At 41.0% G+C, this 22279-nt stretch overlaps 1 protein-coding gene and 2 non-coding genes across 8 annotated transcripts; all 3 read right to left on the reverse strand.

Annotated features, from left to right (window-relative positions):
• Positions 1 to 7226: 7226 nt before the first annotated feature.
• Positions 7227 to 21651, reverse strand: atg16l1 (ATG16 autophagy related 16-like 1 (S. cerevisiae)). 6 transcript variants are annotated; one of them, XM_026371980.1, is made up of 22 exons: positions 21484 to 21651; positions 20260 to 20354; positions 19672 to 19783; positions 19235 to 19328; positions 18904 to 19009; positions 18232 to 18305; positions 17833 to 17902; positions 16770 to 16951; positions 16621 to 16686; positions 16451 to 16537; positions 15856 to 15915; positions 15698 to 15742; positions 13720 to 13822; positions 12257 to 12362; positions 11949 to 12019; positions 11670 to 11741; positions 10025 to 10145; positions 9147 to 9252; positions 8824 to 8973; positions 8475 to 8522; positions 8271 to 8372; positions 7227 to 8127 (listed from the first exon to the last, which is right to left on the reverse strand). In XM_026371980.1, exons 3-22 carry the CDS (start codon positions 19775 to 19777, stop codon positions 8034 to 8036), a joined length of 1863 nt encoding a protein of 620 aa, XP_026227765.1. In that variant the 5' UTR covers positions 19778 to 19783; positions 20260 to 20354; positions 21484 to 21651; the 3' UTR covers positions 7227 to 8033. The 6 variants fall into 6 exon arrangements, with proteins under 6 accessions (XP_026227765.1, XP_026227760.1, XP_026227783.1 ...); XM_026371975.1 differs by lacking the exon at positions 20260 to 20354 and having other exon boundaries at positions 21482 to 21651; XM_026371998.1 differs by lacking the exons at positions 15698 to 15742; positions 20260 to 20354.
• LOC113150173 lies at positions 10346 to 10618 on the reverse strand. Its single transcript, XR_003297662.1, has one exon.
• LOC113150168 lies at positions 12447 to 12722 on the reverse strand. The gene has a single exon (XR_003297661.1).
• Positions 21652 to 22279: the final 628 nt, after the last annotated feature.

Raw genomic sequence — 22279 nt, forward strand, 5'->3', positions numbered from 1 at the left:
AAGTCATGTTTGATGAAAAATAAATGTTTCAAGAAGAAAATAAAAATTAAATTCAAGTAATTCAACAATCGATGAGTTTGTGTCATCATGGTTTTGGGGTTGGAAAATGGAATTCTGTCACTGTGCTCTACAGAGTCTAGCTACCTTACATTAAGGGCCCTGGGGTGTATAGTGTCCAGTTTGTGGATCCAGACCCTCTCAGCTCTATGGCTTTCTCTCACGAACGGCTGTGGTTCAGAGACTACCAATCGAAGATACTGAACCCCAAGTTGCCCCGATGTGTCAGATCAGTCATGAGAAGCAATGTAAAAGCACTTTGACTATCAGCTAGGTAGAAAAGCCCTGTATAAGCAAGAACATTTACCACAGTGGATTCAACTGTGTGCCATCCAGTCAGAAAGTGTCGTATAAATGAATAAATCTTCAAGACACTGAACATCGCCCGGAGTTCCGCGAAATCCATCATCAAGAAATGATAGGAATATGGCACATGTCTAAATCTGCCTACAACAGACCGTCCACACAAACTGAGTGACCGAGCATGTTAAATCACAAACTGAGTTCAACAATAGGCATGTGAAAGACTCCATGGTCCAGTGGAAGAGGGTTCTTTGGCCTGATGAGCCCAAAATGGTGCTTTTTGTTCATCCAGTTTGAGTGTGGCTGAGGACTTTTGCTGTATGTGACAGGGCACTCTCTCCTCCCTGACATTTTTGGTGCTGGAGCAATTTAGGACTTAAGAAACAGAAAACCAAGAAGTGGCTGAACTGGTATCATCTGGATCAACTGGTAGAGTAGTCATTCACAGACCACAGAGTTGGTATTTTAATTTTTGGTTCCTTCTGGTGAGATGACATTAATCTCCACAAGGAGTATTTTGCTGTATCAAAAAAACAAAACAAAAAAACACCGACCCTGCTATCCCTGAACCACAGTTGCCTAAAACAAAACAAAATCCACATCATCACAACCAACCAATATACCAACAATGGGTCAGCAGTAAGTGAGTTGGCATCAGTAGTGGGAGTATGTATTTGTGTTCAGTCTCTTGTGATCTCTGTGAACTCTAAATCTGTTATTTTTACTCAAGTTATGCATCTCAGTTTCTGTGGACCCAGACAGACATTTAAATCTGACATTAAGATGGTCAACTCCTTCAGTTAGTAGAACTGACCCACACCAACATGTTTCTAAGTGATTTTACCAACTTTCTGGAGCCGGTCAGTTGACTGCTGTGCCACTGACACCCTACGGGGGATGTTGTAATAAAAGAAAACCAGGGAGATAAGAACAAACAGGAATTCACTATTAGACTCCATTGGTTTTACCCAAAATGTAAATAAACCCACTCACTGTTTTAATCACACCCTTGATCTTATTCTGACATATGGTGTGGAAGTTGATCAGTTAATAGTTTTTCCCCAAAACCCTCTTTTATCTGACCATTTCTTAATTACATTTGAATTTACAGTACCAGACTTTACTAAACCTACAGATAAGATTCACTACAGTAGATGTTTATGTGAAAATGCTGTTGACAAATTTAAGGAACTGATTCCATCTTTTATTTCAGAGCCATGTACCAACACAGAGGAAGGCAGTTATTTCAATGTTACTCCAGCACAAGTGGACTATCTTGTTAATAGTACTGGTGCTTCACTTGGAACAATACTTGATACTGTTGCTCCTCTGAAAAAGAAACTAGTGAGTCAGAGGAAGTTAGTTCCATGGTACAATTCACAAATCCGTAGCTTAAAGCAGAAATCACGTAAGCTGGAAAGGAGGTGGCGTTCCACCAATTTAGATGAATATTGCCTAGCCTGGAAAGATAGTTTAATAATATATAAAAAAGCCCTGCGTAAAGCTAGAACTTCATATTACTCCTCATTAATAGAGGCAAATAAGAACAACCCTAGGTTTCTTTTCAGCACTGTGGCCAGGCTGACAAAGAGTCATAGCTCGGTTGACCCTAGTATTCCCTCAACTCTCAGCAGCAATGACTTCATGAATTTCTTTACAAATAAAATCATAACTATTAGAGAAAAAATTGATCAGATCATCCCTGCATATAGCATGGATTGTACAACAACTCTAGATCCACGCTCGTACTTAGACTGCTTCCTCCCTGTAGATCATTCTGAATTAATTTCAGTAATTAATTCCTCTAAACCATCAACATGTCTCTTAGATCCCATCCCGACTAGACTCCTCAAGGATGTCTTACCTTTGATCAGCACGTCCATATTAGATCAGATCAATCTGTCTTTACAAATAGGCTACGTACCACAGGCTTTTAAGGTTGCTGTAGTCAAGCCCCTACTCTGGACTCAGGGGTCTTAGCGAATTATAGACCAATATCCAATCTGCCCTTTATCTCTAAAATCCTTGAAAAGATAGTTTCTAAGCAATTGTACGACCACCTGCGTAGCAATAACTTGTATGAAGATTTCCAGTCAGGATTTAGAGTACATCATAGTACAGAAACAGCACTGGTAAAGGTCACTAATGATCTTCTATTAGCATCAGACAATGGACTACTCTCTATACTCATCTTGTTAGATCTTAGTGCTGCATTCGACTCTATAGATCACAACATTTTATTACACAGACTGGAACATGTCATTGGAATCAACGGAACAGCACTAGAGTGGTTTAAATCGTATCTATCGGATAGATTTCAGTTTGTACACGTTAATGATGAGTCTTCCATGCACAGCAAAGTCAGCTATGGAGTTCCACAGGGATCTGTGCTTGGACCGATTCTTTTCACTTTATATATGTCCCCTTTAGGCAATATTATTAGGAAACACTCTATAAATTTCCATTGTTATGCAGATGATACCCAGCTATATTTATCTATGAAACCAGGAGAAACTAATCAATTAGTCCAACTTCAGGAATGCTTAAAAGACATAAAGACCTGGATGTCCTCCAATTTCCTTCTCCTAAATCCGGACAAGACAGAGGTTATACTGTTTGGGCCTAAAAATCTCAGAGACACTATGTCTAAACACATCCTCACCATTGATGACTTAGTTCTGGCCTCAAGTAATACTGTAAGAAACCTCGGAGTTATCTTTGATCAGGATATCTCCTTCACTTCATACATAAAAGAAATCTCTAGAACTGCCTTTTTTCACCTAAGAAACATTGCTAAAATTAGGAGCATCCTGTCCCAAAGTGATGCTGAAAAACTAGTCCATGCATTTGTTACTTCCAGACTGGACTATTGTAATTCATTATTAATAGGATGTCCCAATAACTCATTAAAGAGCCTCCAGTTAATCCAAAATGCTGCAGCCAGAGTTCTGACTGGAATTAGCAAGAGAGATCATATTTCTCCTACGTTAGCTTCTCTCCATTGGCTCCCTGTTAAATCCAGAATTGAATTTAAAATTCTTCTCCTAACTTATAAATCCCTTAATAATCAGGCTCCATCTTATCTTAAAGACCTCATAGTTCCTTATCTTCCAAGCAGAACTCTCCGTTCTCAGACTGCAGGTTTACTTGTGGTTCCTAGAGTTTCCAAATGTAGAATGGGAGGCAGAGCCTTTAGCTACCAAGCCCCTCTCCTGTGGAACCAGCTCCCAGTTCAGGTTCGGGAGGCAGACACCCTCTCTACATTTAAGACTAGACTTAAAACTTTCCTTTTTTATAAAGCTTATAGTTAGAGATGGATCAGGTGACTCTGAACCATCTCTTAGTTATGCTGATATAGGTTATTCTGCTGGGGGACCTCTACTGATAAACTGAGCTCCTCTCCTCTCTCCTTTCTTCTGTATCAATGCAAATGCCACCATTGCATGTCATTAACTTTGTGTCTTCTATCTCTTTTAGTTGTGTTTCCTCCTCTCTGTCTCCCTCTCTCTGTACTTTTCTGCAGGTATCCTCGGCCTGGAGCTGTACATCTCCAGAATCCAGTTAATCTGCCCAATGTTCTTGATGCTTGTTGTTGTCTTTATTGCCTGCTGTTCTTTTCTCTCTTCTCTTTCCACTCACCCCAACCGGTCAAGGCAGATGGCCGCCCACTATGAGCCTGGTTCTGCTGGAGGTTTCTTCCTCTAAAGGGAGTTTTTCCTCTCCACTGTTGCCTAAAGCTTGCTCAAATGGGATTGTTGGGTTTTCTCTATAATTTTTTGTATAAATATTTTCTGTAAGGTCTTAAACCTTACACTGTAAAGTGCCTTGAGATAACTTCTGTTGTAAATTGGCGCTATACAAATAAAATTGAATTGAATTGAATTGAATACGGCGGTGGTTGCAGGTGTCGATGATTTGCGCCCCAGCCAGCCCTAGCTAGCCACAGCTGTGCAGGCGTTTCAGTTTAGCCATCTACTCATCAAGTGTATATATACTAGTTTCTGTTCATCCCCTAGTTGCTAGTGTGTCCTCCCTACTACCGTGTCCTGGTTCGTGTGCTTGCTCGTCTCACTCCTGTTCCCGACATCTTTTGTTGGTTCGTGTAAGTAGTTTGAGAGTTTTGGTTTGTTACCGTTAGATTAGATTAAGCTCAATTTTGTTTCTCTAGCTGATTTGTAGTTGCCTGCTATGTGCAGTGTTCTTGATTTAAGTTTTTTTTAGTTTCCTGACTAGCTCAGTGATTTTTTTCTTCTCCCTTGTTTTCCTATTAGTTTAACGTTACTTCTCCTGCACTTTGCAGTAATGTTTTTTCTTAGCCATTCTTAGTGAATGCTTCCGTTATTTGTTGCTTTACGTATTTGCCTGAAGTTGTGATTTATTGTTTATTGTTCTTGGTAAGAAATTTGTGTAATCATGCAAGATCATCCTTGTGTCTTTGTTAGTGGGTTCTCCGGTTTGCCATTTTGTTACACTTATTTAATGTAATGAGATTTGCATTCAGTCATTTGTCAGACACTTTCATAGTGACTAACAAGTGAGGTCCACGGCACAATTGTGCAGTTAGGCAACTGAGCGTGCAGGGATGGGCAGGTTGTTCCAACATCATGGAACCATCGAGCTCAAAAGTTTTTAATTCAATTGCAATTCAGTTTTGTCTGGCGCCAAATCACAACAGAGGTCATCTCAAGGCACTTTACAGTGTAAGGTTTAAGACCTTACAAATAAAACTGTATACAGAATTATAAAGAAAACCCTTTAACAGAAGAAACCTCCAGCACAACCAGGCTCAAAGTGGGCGGTCATCTGCCTTGAGTGGTTGGGTTCAAGAGGCACACACAATATGTTTAGTAGTTTTACTAATTACCTTGTATTTCTGTTGTGCTAGAGTATTTGGGCCTGTTTCATCGATAGACACTAGCTTGAGAGACATTAAAATGACAGAGATATGTGTATTCAAACGTTTATGACCCTTTATTTGTTGGTAGTTTTCATAGTATCTGATGAAGAAAGAGAGAGGACGAGAAAATAAACTCATACACCTGTATAATGCATGGCCAGTCTTTGGACCAGTGTAGGTATACTAATAGAAGATCATTAGTGACCCCAAGCAGTGCTGTTTCTGTACCATGATGTACTCTAAATCCTGACTTGAAATCTTCATACAAGTTATTCCTGTGCAGGTGGCAGGTTCAGCAAAATGTTTCCCAAAGTCTTGATGTGATGGTGAAGAAAAACTTCCCTATAGCTCTCATCACATTGTCCCTACAAATGGTAGAGCATTAGAGTTCTTCCTGTTCATTCTAAGGGGAGCATGAATGACTGAACCAGATTTTACTGTGTAGCAGTGGTGGACTCTGTTCAGCTTCTCCAAACGTCTTCCAAAAGATTTCCTCTTTTACAGATGTAAGTGATATGTCTCCAACAAACACCTAATTACAATGAGTTTTGTTTAGTTTGTAAGGTCCTGTGTAATTACAGAACTGTCAGCATGCAGAAAATGTGGATTTAACGTGTGAAACTGTAGTTATTTTTTACAAATTAACCAACTGTAAACAAGACAGAATTTCTCATCTTTCCAGTCAGTCCTTCAATACAACACATCAACAGAGGGTCCACAGTGATTGTTCCCACCAAGTCTGCCAGAAACCTGGGTTTCATCATTGATTATCAGCTGAGCTTTACTGACCACATCTCTGTCTTCACATCATGTAGATTTGCCCTTTTCAACATCAGAAAGATCAGACCCAACCTTTCAGACTATACAACACAACTCATTCTTCAGGCTCTGCTCATATCTCATCTGGTCTACTGCAGTGTCTTACTGACAGGGTAACCAGCCATCAAGTCTCACGTTGAATCAGTAAATAGGACATGTTACACCACTGTTCAGATCTCTGCACTGGCTTCCTGTAGCTGCTGCATCAGGTTCAAAGCCCTGACCCTAACCGACAAAGTGGTCAAGTCAACAGCACCGGTACCTGAACTCCCTCGTCCACTTCTGGCTTAGCAGCATCGTCAGTCCACAGAGAACATTATTCACTGAGAGAGTCATCGTGTGCAGCAGCTGTGTGTTTCAGTGAGAACAGTCTGACGTTTTCATGAACCCAAACCAGTTGCATGCCATAACCGCAAGAAGGAAAACATTAACTGATCAAACTCTGCTTTAAATTTGAATGTCTCATGATTTTTTTCCGTGGCCCCTTTCTACGTTTACGCATCAACAAAATAAGCAGCACACGTCACATGTCCAAATTTGACATCCAAATTTTCTATGTGCTACAATTTTATGTTTTACACAACTTTCTCTAAGTGCAGCATATAATCTAAAGGAACCACTGCACATGTTGATGATGACCCCCAGCAACACTGGCTCTGGTCTCATCAGCTTGAGTTATTTTCCTACTACAGACATAGTCTTTAAGATACTCAGGTTACAGTGAAGAAACGAAACCAGGAACTGTGTTCTACAAAGGCTGCAACTGTCAAAAATATCCATTCACCTGTAGACTGATTGTCTTTAGCCTGTATAGACGTATGACTGCAGCCAGTCGGAACCATCACATCAAGTAAAACCTGCAGTGTTCACACACTCTGGGCTGTTCTGTTTTAAGGCAGGTTTGAGAAATAGTGAACTGAAATCTGGTAGAAAATAACTTTGATGCCAGCAGATTTAAAATAAGGGACGGTGATGGCATGTGTTCTCAGTTCTCTGTAATTCAGGAGACTTAGAATCTGTCTGTCAATGTATAAAATCTGTCATTATCTCAACAGATATTTTAAATTAAATAATTTTTTGAGTTGAAAAACAAGCAAAAATTAGAGAAAAGTAAAGTTGGTGACAACAGGAATATTGATTTTTTTTTTTTTTTTTTTTTTTTTATTATTCCTCCAAACGTCTCGTGGCTTTTCACATGTAACGACACATTATGTGGTAAAACCAGCAGGCGGTGAAATAAATGTTCAGTTTCTCTCTCTGGTTCAATGTCACTTACTCCTTGTTGTTTAAGAGGGAAGAGACAGGACCTATCTGCAGGACCCAACATTTAAACTTCATCACTGACTCTGTACCTGCTACAGATGCACGTCCTCCATCACTCTGAGCTGCAACTGCTGCAGAGGTCTGACACCTGCTGGACACGTTAGAGTTTTCCTGCATTCAAACAGTCACTCACAACAGGTATTTAAGGGAGACACACCTGATGCTGCCATTTTCTCTTCTTTACTACAGTCAGAAGAGGAATCTGCCCCACTGACGGTTTTAGGGAAAAATGTGCTGCTGTTGCTCTGACTTTAGTCTCGCTGCACAGGTTGCACACACATAGTAGATGATGGTCGCTGTGAAGCATCTGATCACCGTCAGCTGTTAAGAATTCATTAAACTTCAGCCTGATGCAGTGTCTCAGTAAACTGTGAGAGGGCAGTTTGAATTCTCTGATAGTAAGAAACAAACACTGGAGAACATTAAAACAGATAAAAAGGTAAACAGGTGATTAACGCAGTTTTTATGTTCATCGTGACAACAGATCAAAGAGCAGGAGCTCATGTTTCACTCTGATCCTCTGTCGGACGCTCAACAACAACAACAACAACAACAACATGAACCCTGTGATGAAGAGGAGCTCCGAGCTTCTCATCGTCTTCTGACTGGTCAGAGTCTCTGTGGCCACCAGCTTTCACATGTCAGACCACAGGATGGCCTTACTGCCTTTCTCCACACTGGCCACATACGCTCCTGAAGGAGACCAGGAGACCGAGTTGATGGCAGAGCTGCAAACAGAAACAACAGGTTCAGGAAACGTCTGCTCTGTGAGCTGCTGAGGTTCTTCATCAAGCTGGTTCATTAACTTTGTCAGCGATTTGACATTTGTTAATGTTATTGATCTGATTGCTGGCATCAGTACAGTTCTTACTGGTGGTTTCGGTCCAGAGTTCTGTCCACTTTCCCAGTCAGGATGTTCCAGATATACAGAGCTCCATCAGCGGATCCTCCAGCCACATAGCTGCTGTCAGGACTGAAAACAGGCACACAATAAATACCCGAGACCTGAGGTATGATGATCTCAATCATGTACAAAACATTCCGTTTTAAGATACTATGAGTGGGTTGAACCCACCTGAAGGTGACTCTGGTCCAGTCGGCTCCACATTTGAAGCCCTGAGCGCTGAACACACAAACATTAGTAGGTTACATATGAACGACTCAATCTGAAGAACAAACATCAAAAGGTGTCCTGAGCACAGATCATCAGTGTTTCCCTCCAGTGTCTCCTGCAGAGAAAATACAGAATTCACACCATAGACAGTTTGAGCTTGGTGGATTTCAGCGCTGGAACCGACTCTCAAACATCTGTCAGCGACACTTAAGAATGACGCATCCCAACAGCTACCAGCAGAAGCAAGTCACCAGAGTCAGCGTTGCTTTAGGAGCAATGTACCCATCAGCAATGTTTTCGGATTACACACCTGAATGTCTGTCTGACAGTGTTTGTGCGCAGATCAATAATTTTGATGAGATCGTCTCTGGAACAGGTGAGTAGCTCCGTTCGGTCGTGGTTTAGGTCTAGAGACGTTATTCTGCCCAGCAGCTCCAGCTCCCGCACTATACTCTCCGCTCTGACAAAAAACAAGCCATGAAAAGAGAACAACACACAGAAACACACCATCAACAGAACGATCTCAGCATCACATTGTAAGACCAGAAGTTCAGTGAATCTGTGAACAGATAAATGTGTCATTTTGAAGTCATAGACCTCCAACTGTCTGTGCTAGAATTAAAACCCACTCACCGGATATCCCAGAATCTAACTTTCTTATCAAAGTGTCCGCTCATGACGCACTGCTCCGTACAGACGATATCGTTACAGCTGGAACCAGCAAACACAGTCTTCATACCTGCTCAGGTGACACAGCAGTCAACATATGAGTGAAAAAGAACACCATCTACTTTACTTTAAAAAGGTGGCAGTAAACATAATCAGTTTAGGATTAGAATTGAGACCCTGGCTTTTGACAAACAGACAGATCACATTATACATGTAAAATAATATTAATATACTGCCCGTCCAAAAAAAAAAAAAAAAAAGAAAGAGAAAGCAGTCACTCTAATATTGGACCACCTTTAGCTTTAAATACAGCACACATTCACTGTGGCATGGTTTCAATAAGCTTATACAAACATTTACTGTCGTCCAGTGTTGCATATTTTTCACCAACATCTTGTGTTGATGATAGGAGAGTCGCATCCCAAAGATTCTCAGTGGGGTTAAGGTCTAGACTCTCTGGTGGACAATCCATGTGTGAATGTTTTATGCTCCCTGAACCACTCTTTCACAGTTGAGCCTGATGAATCCTGACATTGTCATCTTGAAATGTGCCCCTTCTCCTCAGATGTTTTCTTTGTTTGATTCATGCCAATAATTTGATCCTTATGAAACAGATTAACATCTTTTCCACGACCACAGGATGTCTTCAGACATGGTTGTTTAAGAAATGAGAAGCTGCTCACTGCATCAGTTCGGATTCAATAACTTGCTGGCAGCTGAAACATAATCATCCATGCAGTAATTATCCAATAGGAGGCTCTTACCTATTTGCTTAGTTAAATCCAGGTGGTGAATTATTTTTGGACGGGCAGTGAATAAACCCAGAGACAATAATCACGTACAGACTTTGCTGCGGAGGTCCCACAGTTTGAGCGTCCTGTCGTAGCTGCCAGAAACAATTCGAGCATTGTCCAACAGGAAGCGAGCTGACAGCACCTTGCCACTGTGACCTGTCAAGGTGTGCTGGAAAAGACAAAAAAATTTACTTATTACTTACTTACTTACGAAACAATCTGAAAACTTTACCTGCTTATCTTCTTCTATCAGTAATTTAGGTGTTAATTCAGATCAGGAGATGTTATCTTATTTGGTAAAATGCTTTAAAGTCAGAAACGTTTTCTCTTGTGTGTGTTTGAGCATTGACACAGGACCCATGTGTTTTTGGTCTCAGTAAAAGAGTGAGATCAGTTCTCCAGCCCCGCCCCTCAGCCTGATGCTCCATGCTGACTGGTTCTGTTGGATGTCAATCACACTGAGCCAATGGACTCTCTGAACAGACTCAAACAGTGATGTCATTCCTGTCTGTTAGCAGCTGCTGGAACCACCATTGCAACACTAGCGCATGATGGGAGTGAGAGCAGGGGCTGCTGGGAGCCAAAGTCTCAGCTTGGGGGGGGGGGTCTGAGGTTCAGACCTTTTACATCACATCACTGACCAAGAGACAAGTCAATAATCAACAGTACTTACTGATGATTTGACAAAGAAGAAAATCCAGTCATAGAAAAACCCTGGTCTTTTAGTACATCATAGCTGAATTAATAAAATGCAGGAATCTGACCTGCAGCGTTTTTCAGCGATGTTACACGAAAATTTAATTTTTTTTCGTAGGAATGACGGGATCTGATTACTTCAGAAAAGTTTGTTTTAAGGCTGTACCCCAGCTTTACTACACACCCTAAACCTTCTCCTTTCTCCCTTTAAACAGTGACAACTAGCCCATCAAGAACTTGTAGAGTAGGATTTGTTCATTGGTGTCAGTATGAGCACAGTTCAAAGCTCAAGGCCTAATAAGAGAGCAGAGGAAGAAACAAGCTGAATAGGGAAGAGACAGTACAATCTCAGAAAGATGGTTTAACTTTAACTTTATAAATTTTTAAAGCTCAAATAATTGAGGACACATCTGAAACAAACTTGAAGAAAAAAAAGTCTGTCTCTCTGACAGTTAAATGGCTGAATCTAGCTGTGTTTAATGTTTTTAATACAAATTACTGACAATGAGCTGCTAAACTAAACCTACATGTGCGAAAATAAATTTCTTTAATGGGATGTTTTTATTTTTTTGTGACAAAGCTACAAATTCTGCTTTAACTTCTTATTTTTTGGTGATTCTTTTACACAGATAACCCAGTAACATCGAACACTAATAATAAAAAAAAAGAAAAGAATGATGAGCCATTCAATCGCATCCGTTCAAAGGTCTGCTACTCCCATCACTATTCAGCAGACTGGACAGAAGCACAAGTAACCAGGTTACAGTTAACTTTCTCCAGTAAGCTCATGTCTTAACTGTTCTGGTTTCTGTAATTGGAATAGAGGATTAGAGAAACCCAGAGAACTCAGATTACTCTGCCATATAAACGTGTAACCAGGCTTCTAATCAGATCATGTTCAGGAAAAAGACTAGCTGGATGTAGCTGGATGAAAGGACAGTTTACATGGAGAGATGCTGCCTCAATTTCAAATCAAGTCAAGGAAGTCAGAGCTTACCCTCAGTCTGTAGTCATCTACAGTCCAAATCCGACTGGCAAAGTCATTAGAGGCAGCCAGTAGGTACGACCCCTGGAAACACAGACACTCAACGTTACACCTAGCCCTAACTCATAAAACTAAATAAATCCACAGACAGAAGAAGAAGACGAAGAAGAAGACAAAGAAGAAGACAAAGAAGAAGAAGAAGAAGAAGAAGAAGAAGAAGAAGAAGAAAATAAAATAAAAAAATAAGAAGATAGTGAAATCAGGCTCCAGCGTTGATGCGTGCCGACTTACAGCACTGTCGAAGTCAATGCTGGTAATTCCTGCGTTACTGCCAGTCAGAGCTCCTTTAGGTTCACAACGACCTGCATCAGTAATCCAAGGTTAGAGTAGAAAACAGTTGAGACATGAGGACACAGCTCATTTTATTAACCATGAGGACGGAACTGACCAAAACAGGGAGATAGTCAGCTCATGAACTAAAAACTTTTATGTTTTGTTATTCCAGAAACCACCTGTTCAGGTTCCACTGGTTCTGCTCTGCATGACTCTCTAAAATCTAATCAGGAGGATCTGGCTAACCTGCCACTGCTGTTCCTCACCTGCGATTACCTCCCACAGCTTCACCCTGCGGTCCATCCCACCTGTAGCCAGGAGACGAGAACCAGGGCTGAAGCGGACAGCATTCACCTCCCCGTCGTGGGCCTCCTGAGGACACAAACACACATGGGAACACACACACGTTAACACGTCAACACTGACCCAGGTTTAGAAACATACCCATGAACAATTAGTCTCAGGTTGAAAACTTGAGATCAGCTCCCTCCTCCTCCTCCTCCTCCTCAGCCTGACGCTCCATGCCAAATGGTTCTGTTGGATGCCAATCACACTGAGCCAATAGGATCTCTGTACAGACTCACTGTGATGTCACTTCCTGTCTGTCAGCAGCTGCTGAGACCACCACTGCACCACTAGCGCATGATGGGAGATGAGCAGGGGCTGCTGGGAGCCAGAGGGCAGCAGGAGGGGATTGTGGGTAATCAGACCTTTTACTTTTCATCATTGACCTTTAACCTCTGAGGTCACAGTTTGACCAACATATTATAGGAAGACCAGCTTGAAAACTGGGAGCTTACTCAGAAAATTTAACATGCCAATTAATTACAAACACCTCTCCACATTGTGGATCTATTTTATTTATCAATGTTGTTTATTCTATTTTATCTTTCTACTTTCTTGACATATCCAGTTCATGTTATCTAGCCTACAATCAACTAATTTAGTCAGTTTTCATTCATTTAATCACCTCTTTAAGCTTTCAAATTTATCTCATATTTGCTTTACAGACAAAAAACAGCCAACTAAGTGTACAGATGACGTAAACACAAAAAGTGTCATACATCTGACATGGGACCTACATACAGTATTCATCAGACCTGACATTTATAATGACTACCACATGTATGATTGTGAAACTGATTGTGACAATAAAAACAATATATCTGCAGTGTTTTATTGCAGGATATTAAAATGAGACAACATACTTACTGAAGACTATTGAATGACCGTAAAACACATTAATTTCTAAACAGGACTGATGGTTGACCTAAGAGATAAAACACTAAATTAAACTATTTTTGGTAGTAAACCTGCTCTGGACCAGAAGAATAAATCATGTCATTTATCTTAATCTAACCGCTGCAGAGAATCAATGACCATAGTAACTTGACTGTGTTTAATGTATCTGCTTTTGTACAACCAAGTCCAGGGTAAAAGAAACAGTCAGGCTTAATCCCTTATCATCGTTGTGACCTAAATCTAGTTAAAATGTGGAATTGACAAACAGCTGGTGAAACTAAATCTGACTAATTTACTTTTAATAATCAAAACCCTGAAGGTTTAGATCAGTTCATGTCACTGATGTGATGTAAAACTGTTTAACTTAAAAATCTGTTAGCAGTTAAGCCAGAAGTTGGGCAGTGTCTCCCCACTGAATATTATGAACCAGTCTCCCAGTCAAACCATGACCTCAATTACACTGGTCAACTACTTGACTACTACTTACAAAGACGTGGAGAGCTGTGGATGGGACTCGAACCTCCGCGCTCACTCCAGGGTGAGCCTCAGAGGTTTCAGGTGAAGTGCTGAACGAGTTGGTAGATCGACGCCTGCTGAGAAAAACCACAGACGTCTGTAAGACAAAGCTACCGTTACCTTGGAGTCAGCTGTTGATACCATGAAAGTTCAGAATGAAGTCAGTTTATCAGCTGTGATACCGTTTATAAACTAATATTCTTTACACTGATATCACAGGATCTGATTATTGATTTACATTTAGTCATTTGTAAATTTTGTCCGAAGTGACTTACAAGTGAGGTACAGGGAAAAATATCAGACTTCTCCTTGACCTAAAATAAGTTAAGTAGAAGAACTTTAAAGTAAAGTGCTCTTGGAAGAGTCGTTTTAGTTTCAATTTCATGGGGTTTAAATTCAAGGTTTTCCATAAAGATTTAAGTGCAGAGAAAGGTTCGGAAGTTCATATCAGTATTGATATGAAGAGATTGACTTTTCACATGCAATAACACAATGTCTTAATAGGCAATATTGTAAATTGAGATGAGAAAGACCAAGAACTGGACTCGGATTCAATCCAGGCTACATTTATTTCAGTAAGATTTTCAGACTTTAATCTGACTCAATTTCAGTCTTCACTCTGCGATTCAATTTACACCAGTCAAAACACAAGAAACCAAAGTTAGACTTAAGCAGAGTCTGATTTCAGCCCAAACAACAATTCACTTTAAAAAGGTCAAAGTCTCAGTCACAAACATAAATCTGCTGGTTGGTAGAGACAAGCTTAAGGACCCAAACACGGCCACAGTTTTCCAATATTAACTAATACCAGCCGCATATGATTCTAATGGTACGTGCAGTGTACAATATATACTACAGAACTTTAATGTATATGAAATAGACAACATTAGAGTAATGTCATAGTTTGACTTTGTAGGAAAGTTAAACGAAAAGCTGTAGCGTTAATTTATCAGGCGCTGGAGTATTTATCTATAAAACCAGACAACACAAATAAATGAGTCAAACTTGCCTGCTGTCATAACATTGGCCTTAAGTAACACTGAAGAATCTCTGGGTTATCTTTGACCAGGATATCTCCTTTACATCATACATAAAATAAATCTCTAGAACTGTTTCCTCCACCTGAGGAACACTGGTAAAATTAGGAGCATCCTGTCTCAGAGTGATGGTGAAAGGCTAGTTCGTGCATTTGTTACTTCCAGACTGGACTATTGTAATTCACTGTTGATAGGATTTCCTAATAAATGATCAATGTAAATTCTTCATCCCAAAGCTTCATTCAATCCATAAACTGTTCTGTGTTTTTCCATCGCCGTCTCTATACAGTTCTTCTGGTCTGTGCCGACTCAGACCAGAGTCTGTGCCTGCCCACTTGTTCTTGTCTACAAATGTCACAAAACTTTCAATAAGACAGTCAAGTCTGACGTTATAGGTAGAATGAAATTTGTAAAGCTGCAAAACTAAAAGACGTTGCTTCTGTATTATTATTATTGTCGTCCTTTTATTAAATATTTTGGAGCGCAAAATGTAAAATTACCTTTCAATGCACTACATGGTTTGCAATTTAAGCAATACAGTATTAAAGATACTTGTCTTATTTTCTCTTGTGTATTTAATGCAGCTCTTTAATACAGCAGATTAAGCCTCTTCAGCCTCTCTATCACAACTTTCCTCTAATTCAGATTTTATTCAAGATATCGACAAGGTGAACACAACAGGGACCAGAAACACACCAACCCTAACCCACCTATTTCAAGTCCTACTAAACTTGAAGAACAGACAAGCAGCGAGCCTCAGAAACAAGAAACTGGTTCTGATTCTAATCAGACAAGAATCAGAGACAGTTAATCACAGAAGTGTGAAGTCAAACTCATGACATTTCTAGAAACACCAGTTTCCTCAAACACATGACAAAGCCGGTTCACACACACACTCACACAGTCCTTCACCTGGAGTGTGGTTGGAGGAGTCCAGCCTGAACACACTCAGACACGCTGCAGACAGACACACAGACAAAGACAAGTAGTGAAGTACAACATGGACAGTCCAGACCCTACAGAGACCAGCATAGACTCGACACAGAACAGAAAACTTTAGATCTACACACCCAAAAATGTTGGAGATTGAGTCCAGCAGACCACCAGGAGGAGGCTGAGAGGTTTTCTTACTGCATATTTGATCAGAAAAGAGAGAAAAAAAAAGAAAGAAAATAAACACATTTGATAAGAAAATCTGGATACAACGAGATGTCTTCAACTGTGTTATGTCCATTTTGTCCAACATTCTGTCTACAGAATAAATGGTTAATTAGTTGCAAATTCTCTCTTTGACTCTCTTGACTGTTTGTGGAGATGCGAGTACCTTGTATATATTGTGTATTTCCTGTTGTGCCAGATTGGCACTTTTCTTAAACCAGTGCTTATTTCAATATATCTGGAAAAACATTGTGTTTTGTTGCTTTTGTTGTGCTGGGTTATCTTTATTGTTCTTTGGTTAACTGAATTATCACTGTTTTATGTTATTGGTGAGTTGATAAGAGACCGAATTCACACACCTTTTAATTTATTTTAACTGCATTTGTGCGCACATCGGGTGAGTTTAATACAAAAGAGACCGTTTAATAGAAATGTAAAAAACATTTACAGTTTTTGGCTTAAGCACCATTTACCCCACAGTTGAAGAAGAACAATCACTGGACCCACCTGGGAGTTCTACTGAGCGGTCGGTTTGGCGAGGTCTCTCCTCCTCCCTTTCCTCCATCCTCGACGAGAACCTCAATGTCATCGTCCCTAAGGAGCAAACAGTGAGTTCTGAGATTCAGTGAAACCTGAGCAAACCTGCTTAAATTCATAAAAACATTAAATCTACTGACTGGTCAATGGGCAGAGGCTCTTTGGCAGCATCTGCTAGTTCCTTCTGCAGTTTGGCCTGTCGCCGTCTGAAACAGAGATCAAAAGATTAACTAGGTACAGAACCAGAAACAACTCCAGTAGTCCATCCTCCTCCAGGTGTCCCATTTACCTGCTGTCCTTCTCGTTCTCTGCGTTCAGCCTGTTGGCCTCCTGGGCCTTCTCTGCCATCCACCGAGACACCAGCTCCTGGTTGTCCTCCGTGGTTTTCCTTAGTTTCTCCTCCAGTGCAGAGAAGGTGATCTGCAAGGCGTCATACTCATCTTTCAGGGTCTGGTTTGCCCTCTCCAGGTCCTGCAGGACACAGGAGATCAGCATGCTCATAACTCTGAATTCCATAAATACCAAACAGGGACTGATTGTGGATGATGTTGATGAGATGTTTAAATAGAAACAGCTGACTGTCCACCATAACCAAACAAACAGTGAAGATATCAGGTTGAAAACTTGAGATCAGTTTTCTCCTCCGCTTCGGCCTGATGCTCCATTCTGATTGGTTCTGTTAGATGCCAATCACCCCGAGCCAATAGGATCTCTTTACAGACGGAATGTGATGTCATTTCCTGTCTGTCAGGAGCTTCTGAGACCACCACTGTACCACTAGAGCATGATTGGAGCCGAGAGCAGGGGCTGATGGGAGCCGAGAGCAGGGGCTGATGGGAGCCGAGAGCAGGGGCTGATGGGAGCCGAGAGCAGGGGCTGATGGGAGCCGAGAGCAGGGGCTGATGGGAGCCGAGAGCAGCAGGAGGGAATTGTGGGGTAATCAGACCTTTTACTATTCGTAAACACCCCAGACCTTTGGATGTCTAAACACCACTGGCATTTTCAGCAAAGTGCCTATTAACCTTCAGTTTTCTGTGAAACAAAGGTGTCACTGAACTCATTCACAATGTCTACATATCCTGAGTGTGACATTGAGAAATTAAATTTTTATTAAAGATGGGTGCATCACTCATGAGGCACATAATATAAAGTCATATTTGTGTACAAAAATTACCAAAAAGGGGATTTTGCATAGTATGTGATCTTTAAAAACTTTAGGAACACAGACAAACTTGAGAAATATTTCACTACATGGTTAAATCTTCTCTAACTTTATTAACTTTACTAACTTCTACTGCCTTCACCTCAACAATCCCTCAAGTGTCTATTTGGTCCAGGTAAGTTATTCCTACCTGCAGGTAGCTCCTCAGCTCTCGACAGTCTCCCTCCAGGTTGGCAATCTGCTGCTGGTACTCCAACATCCTAAAAATACATTAACACCTGTGTTCAAATCACCTGCTGCATGTAAACTCACATATTGTGAAACCAGTAATATACAGTGCTGTGTAAAATTATTTGCCCTAATTTTTTATTTTGCATATTTGTCACACTCATAACAATTTAGATCTTTAAACAAATTATAATATTACACAAATATAACTTGAGTAAACCGTTTAAATGAAAATGACAATCTATTTAGGGAAAAAGCTTTCCAAACCTGCCTGGCCCTATGGGAATCATTTCAGTGTGACAGAAAAAAAACAGGAAGGGGACAAATACTTTGCCACAGCACTGTAGATGTATGAACTAACTTGGCCTCATTGCTCTGGATCTCTTTATCCTTCTGTTGAATCTGGTTGTTGAGTTCGATCACACTCTGAGCCAGCTGCAGCGGGGAAACAGAAGCACATTAAGTAACAATGTTTATTGACAAAATGTGAACTCATTATCAGATAAGTGAATTTTCTCCTCAAGAATGTTGGAGTTTAACAGGGAAACATCATCTGACAGGAAACATTGTGAGTCATATTTCATGGCTGGTACCTCTCAGCCATGGCCAGCCTCCTCTAAGTTTTAGTTTGATGTGTCCTCACCTCTGCCCCCTACTGAAATTTCACTAGTCAATGTCTAAGTAATGCTCCATCTTCACAAACTTTCCAAAGTGTCTGAGATTCAGTCTGTCGTCAGCAGTTTCCACAGGAAACTCCACTGTTGAGAAATCTAGTCTCTGTTAACTGAAACTGGTTTAGTGCCGAGGGTCGAGTTGCAGATTCTGACTTCAGAGCTGGACTGTTTTAAAAACATCTGCTCAGAAACTACCTGAAAATCCTTTTACTTTGCTTTCTGAAATTAACCGATTACTGGTGAAGCACCACACCTTTTCTCTGAAGGTTCACTGGGCTAACTGCTGAACTGTCTGCAAAGACAAACCATGGAGAGGTGTGCTGATGACTTCACTTTCTGTATATGAGCAGGCGACTGACCTCTCCTCGTTTCTTGTGCAGCTCTGTGAGCTCCTCCTGATGTTTGATTCTCATCTGAGACATTTCCTGCTGCAGAGCGTCGCTGCGACTTGATTCTGCGCCCGTGCTGAAACACAGGAGGGGAACACATCAGAAGGACAGGTTACAGATAAGGTAGATTTGCATCTATATGAAGAGAAATTTCACCACAGAGCTCAAGATGTCTGTTGATATGCAACAAAAGCACATGTTCACACATAACGTGTTGGGATTTTGGTCAAACCCTTTATGGTTACCAGCCATTCAAAGAGCCTGAGGAGAGTACAAACTTTCAGGCATCTGTGGGTCTCACCTGAGCTCATGTCCTCTCTGAACGTCATATTTCTCTGCCTGGTACCTCTCAGACAAAACAGTCTGCAGGTCGGACTTCTCCAGCAGACGGTGATCTGAAACACATGCAGGGACGGGTTATTACCCCGCAATTCCACCCCAACCGGCCCATCCTCAGCAAGAATTCCACTGAGCGCGTTTCATAAGTGGAGCGTTTTGTGGTGGTTCTCACTTTGCCTCATTTTGTCTGTGTTATGTTTACTCCTGTTACTTTGTTGCGCTGTAGACAATAGACAATTTTTTTTCCAAAATTCCTGGAAAATTTGATCTGAACATTGACAGAAACAGTATTTTTAAGCTGCTCTGAATAGATTTATCTGACCTACACCTGTACAGTTTGGTCCCAGGCTCTGTTTTCGGTGAACAGACTGATAGGAGACCTGAGGGTGATGGACTCACATTGGTGGATGATCTCCTCAAATGACTGTCTCTGGACTCTGTCTCTGAGCTTCAGCTGCTCTAAGATGTGTCGCTTCCACATACACTCCCCCGGCCGCTCCGCCATCACCACCTGACACACAGACAAATAATCCATCAGACCTTTCTGACATTATATCACTGATCTTAATGCAGTGGAGAGTCAGGATGATGCAGAGATAATGACACAAAGCTTTTTCACATTTCACATCACACAACTCAAACTATGTGACTGCTGAGTATGAAAAAGTCTGTTTGTTAAATTCTTTTGAGCTTTGAAAAGATCAACATTTCAGGAAACAGCCTCTTCTGATACTGTTAAACAGTAAAAACCTGTGAACATGACTGGCTGGTTAGTGTAGTGGTAACATCACTGCATCCCATGTGGGAGACTGGGGTTCAAATCCATGCTGTGGCCTACCTCCAGTAGAGGTCCTTAGGCAAGACCTTCTCACGCTGCCTTGCCTACCCTTGTACTGACTTGTAAGTCGCTTTGGATAAAAGCGTCTGCTAAATGACTAAAATGTAAAATTGTAAAATGCAATATAAGTAGAAGTGTACTCTAATTACTGTTACTGCTGTTTGCTGCAGCAGTGGTCAACAGTCCTGGTCCTTCTTCAGCCACTAAATCTCAGATACAGCTCAGCCTTCTGATCGCAGTGAATCTGTGAACCGAGGTAGTCCAACAGAATCAGTTCTCAGCAGCAGCAGAGGAGACGAACATGCACAGATAGTTGAATGTCAAGAGTGATGCACCCATCTTTAATAAAAATATAATTTCTCAATGTCACACTCAGGATATGTAGACATTGTGAATGAGTTCAGTGACACCTTTGTTTCGCAGAAAACTGAAGGTTAATTTGTGGATGGTGGTGCAGATGGTGATGGATTACAGATGGTGATGGATTACAATCATCAACATCAGAAAGTAAACAAAGAACTCAGGAACAGAAGTGTCTCCACAGCCACTGCACTTTTATGGTACAAAGGCTGCACAAATATAATCAAGTACTTATCAGTACACTACCTGTACTAAGTGAAGAAGTGATACTGGTGCAGCTCTAGGAAGGACATTACTACAGAGCAGGAAAACATGTTCCTAGAGTACCTGATTAACCAGGTTAGTTAACTACCAAAACACACGGAGTTGTCATTATGTGACTCAGCAGTTTGTTCACTGGGATCAAGAAACTCATCAAGTAAATTCTGTGTTTCAGTCAGTTTAATCATACAGAGGTCAAACAGGAGCAAACATCCAAATGTTATTTTTACATGTATTGTCCACCAACAGCAAAAACGTGAAGATTCGTCAAATCCCCGATTCTTTATCCCAGTAAACGAATAAAGCGAATAGGAACACTATGGACTTTCTTACAACGTTCTAACACTTTACAGACAGATATGTTTAGGATGTTTAATGTCAGATTTTACTCAGCTGACCAACAGCTTACCTGTTATTCTCCTGCCAATAAAGTGAAAGCTAAAGTCTCTCCTACCCTGTTAATTTCTCTGTTAGCATTAGCTGCTGAATGAAACGACATAAACAGGAAGCACCGGACAAACATACCAACAGGAGACGGTTTTAAATGCATGAAACATTAAAATGTCTGCAGACATGTCAACCATCAGCTCCCTTGTGTGTCTGTGTTCCAGTTCGTGTGCGGTGTTATTGGACCGCTCAATCCACCACTCCCGGTACACAAACACCCGTGACTCGACATGTTAGCATGCTAACTAAACGTTAGCTGGAGAGCTCCGCAGCGGTTTAAATAACCTAGAAAAACAAACTCACACCATTTAACAGCGTCCCGGACTCCGTATTGTTTCCTCTTCCTTTAGCGTGTATGCTACTATTTCAGAGGTTTCGTTGTTAGACGATTCCGTTTGACTCGTTAACCGACATCAGCTTCTTCTTTTAACTCGCTCCCACCAAGCGCCATTTTGGCTCCGTCGGCTCACTTCCGGGAGGGTTGCACGAAAATATCGTCGGGTTTAGGTCCTAGGCGGTTTTTATTCCGTCTTTGTCAAATGTTTATTACAGTCAGGATAAAACAGCAACAAGCATGGGTTCAGAGTCACAACACAGGAATATGTGTTATTACCTACCTCGTCTAATTTGATTGTTTAAATAAACCTCTATCTGTATAAGGTTTCAATTTAATAAAATAAGCGATACTTTGTTCGGAAATGTAACATACCCACATGGCTTCGTCCACGTTAATTAAATTCACCAACGCCCCCTTGAAAAGTCGAGCCTGTGACGAGCCTGCACAACAATCTGGAGTAATTTTGGACCACTCCTCTTCACAAAACTGTTTCACTGCAGCAATATTCTTGGGATGTCTGGTGTGAATGGCTCTCTTAAGGTCCTACCACAGCATTATAATCGGGTTGAGGTCAGGACTCTGACTGGGCCACTCCAGAAGGCGTATTTTGTTCTGTTAAAGCTTTTCTTTTGTTGAATTACCTGTATGCTTTGGATCATTGTCCTGTTGCGTCACCCATCCTCTGTGGAGCTTCAGCTGTGGAAAGATGGTCTTACGTTTTCCTGCAAAATGTCTTGATAAACTCTGGAATTCATTTTTCCATC

The sequence above is a fragment of the Anabas testudineus genome, chromosome 13 (genome assembly GCF_900324465.2).
Source record: "Anabas testudineus chromosome 13, fAnaTes1.2, whole genome shotgun sequence".
Lineage (NCBI taxonomy): Eukaryota > Metazoa > Chordata > Actinopteri > Anabantiformes > Anabantidae > Anabas > Anabas testudineus.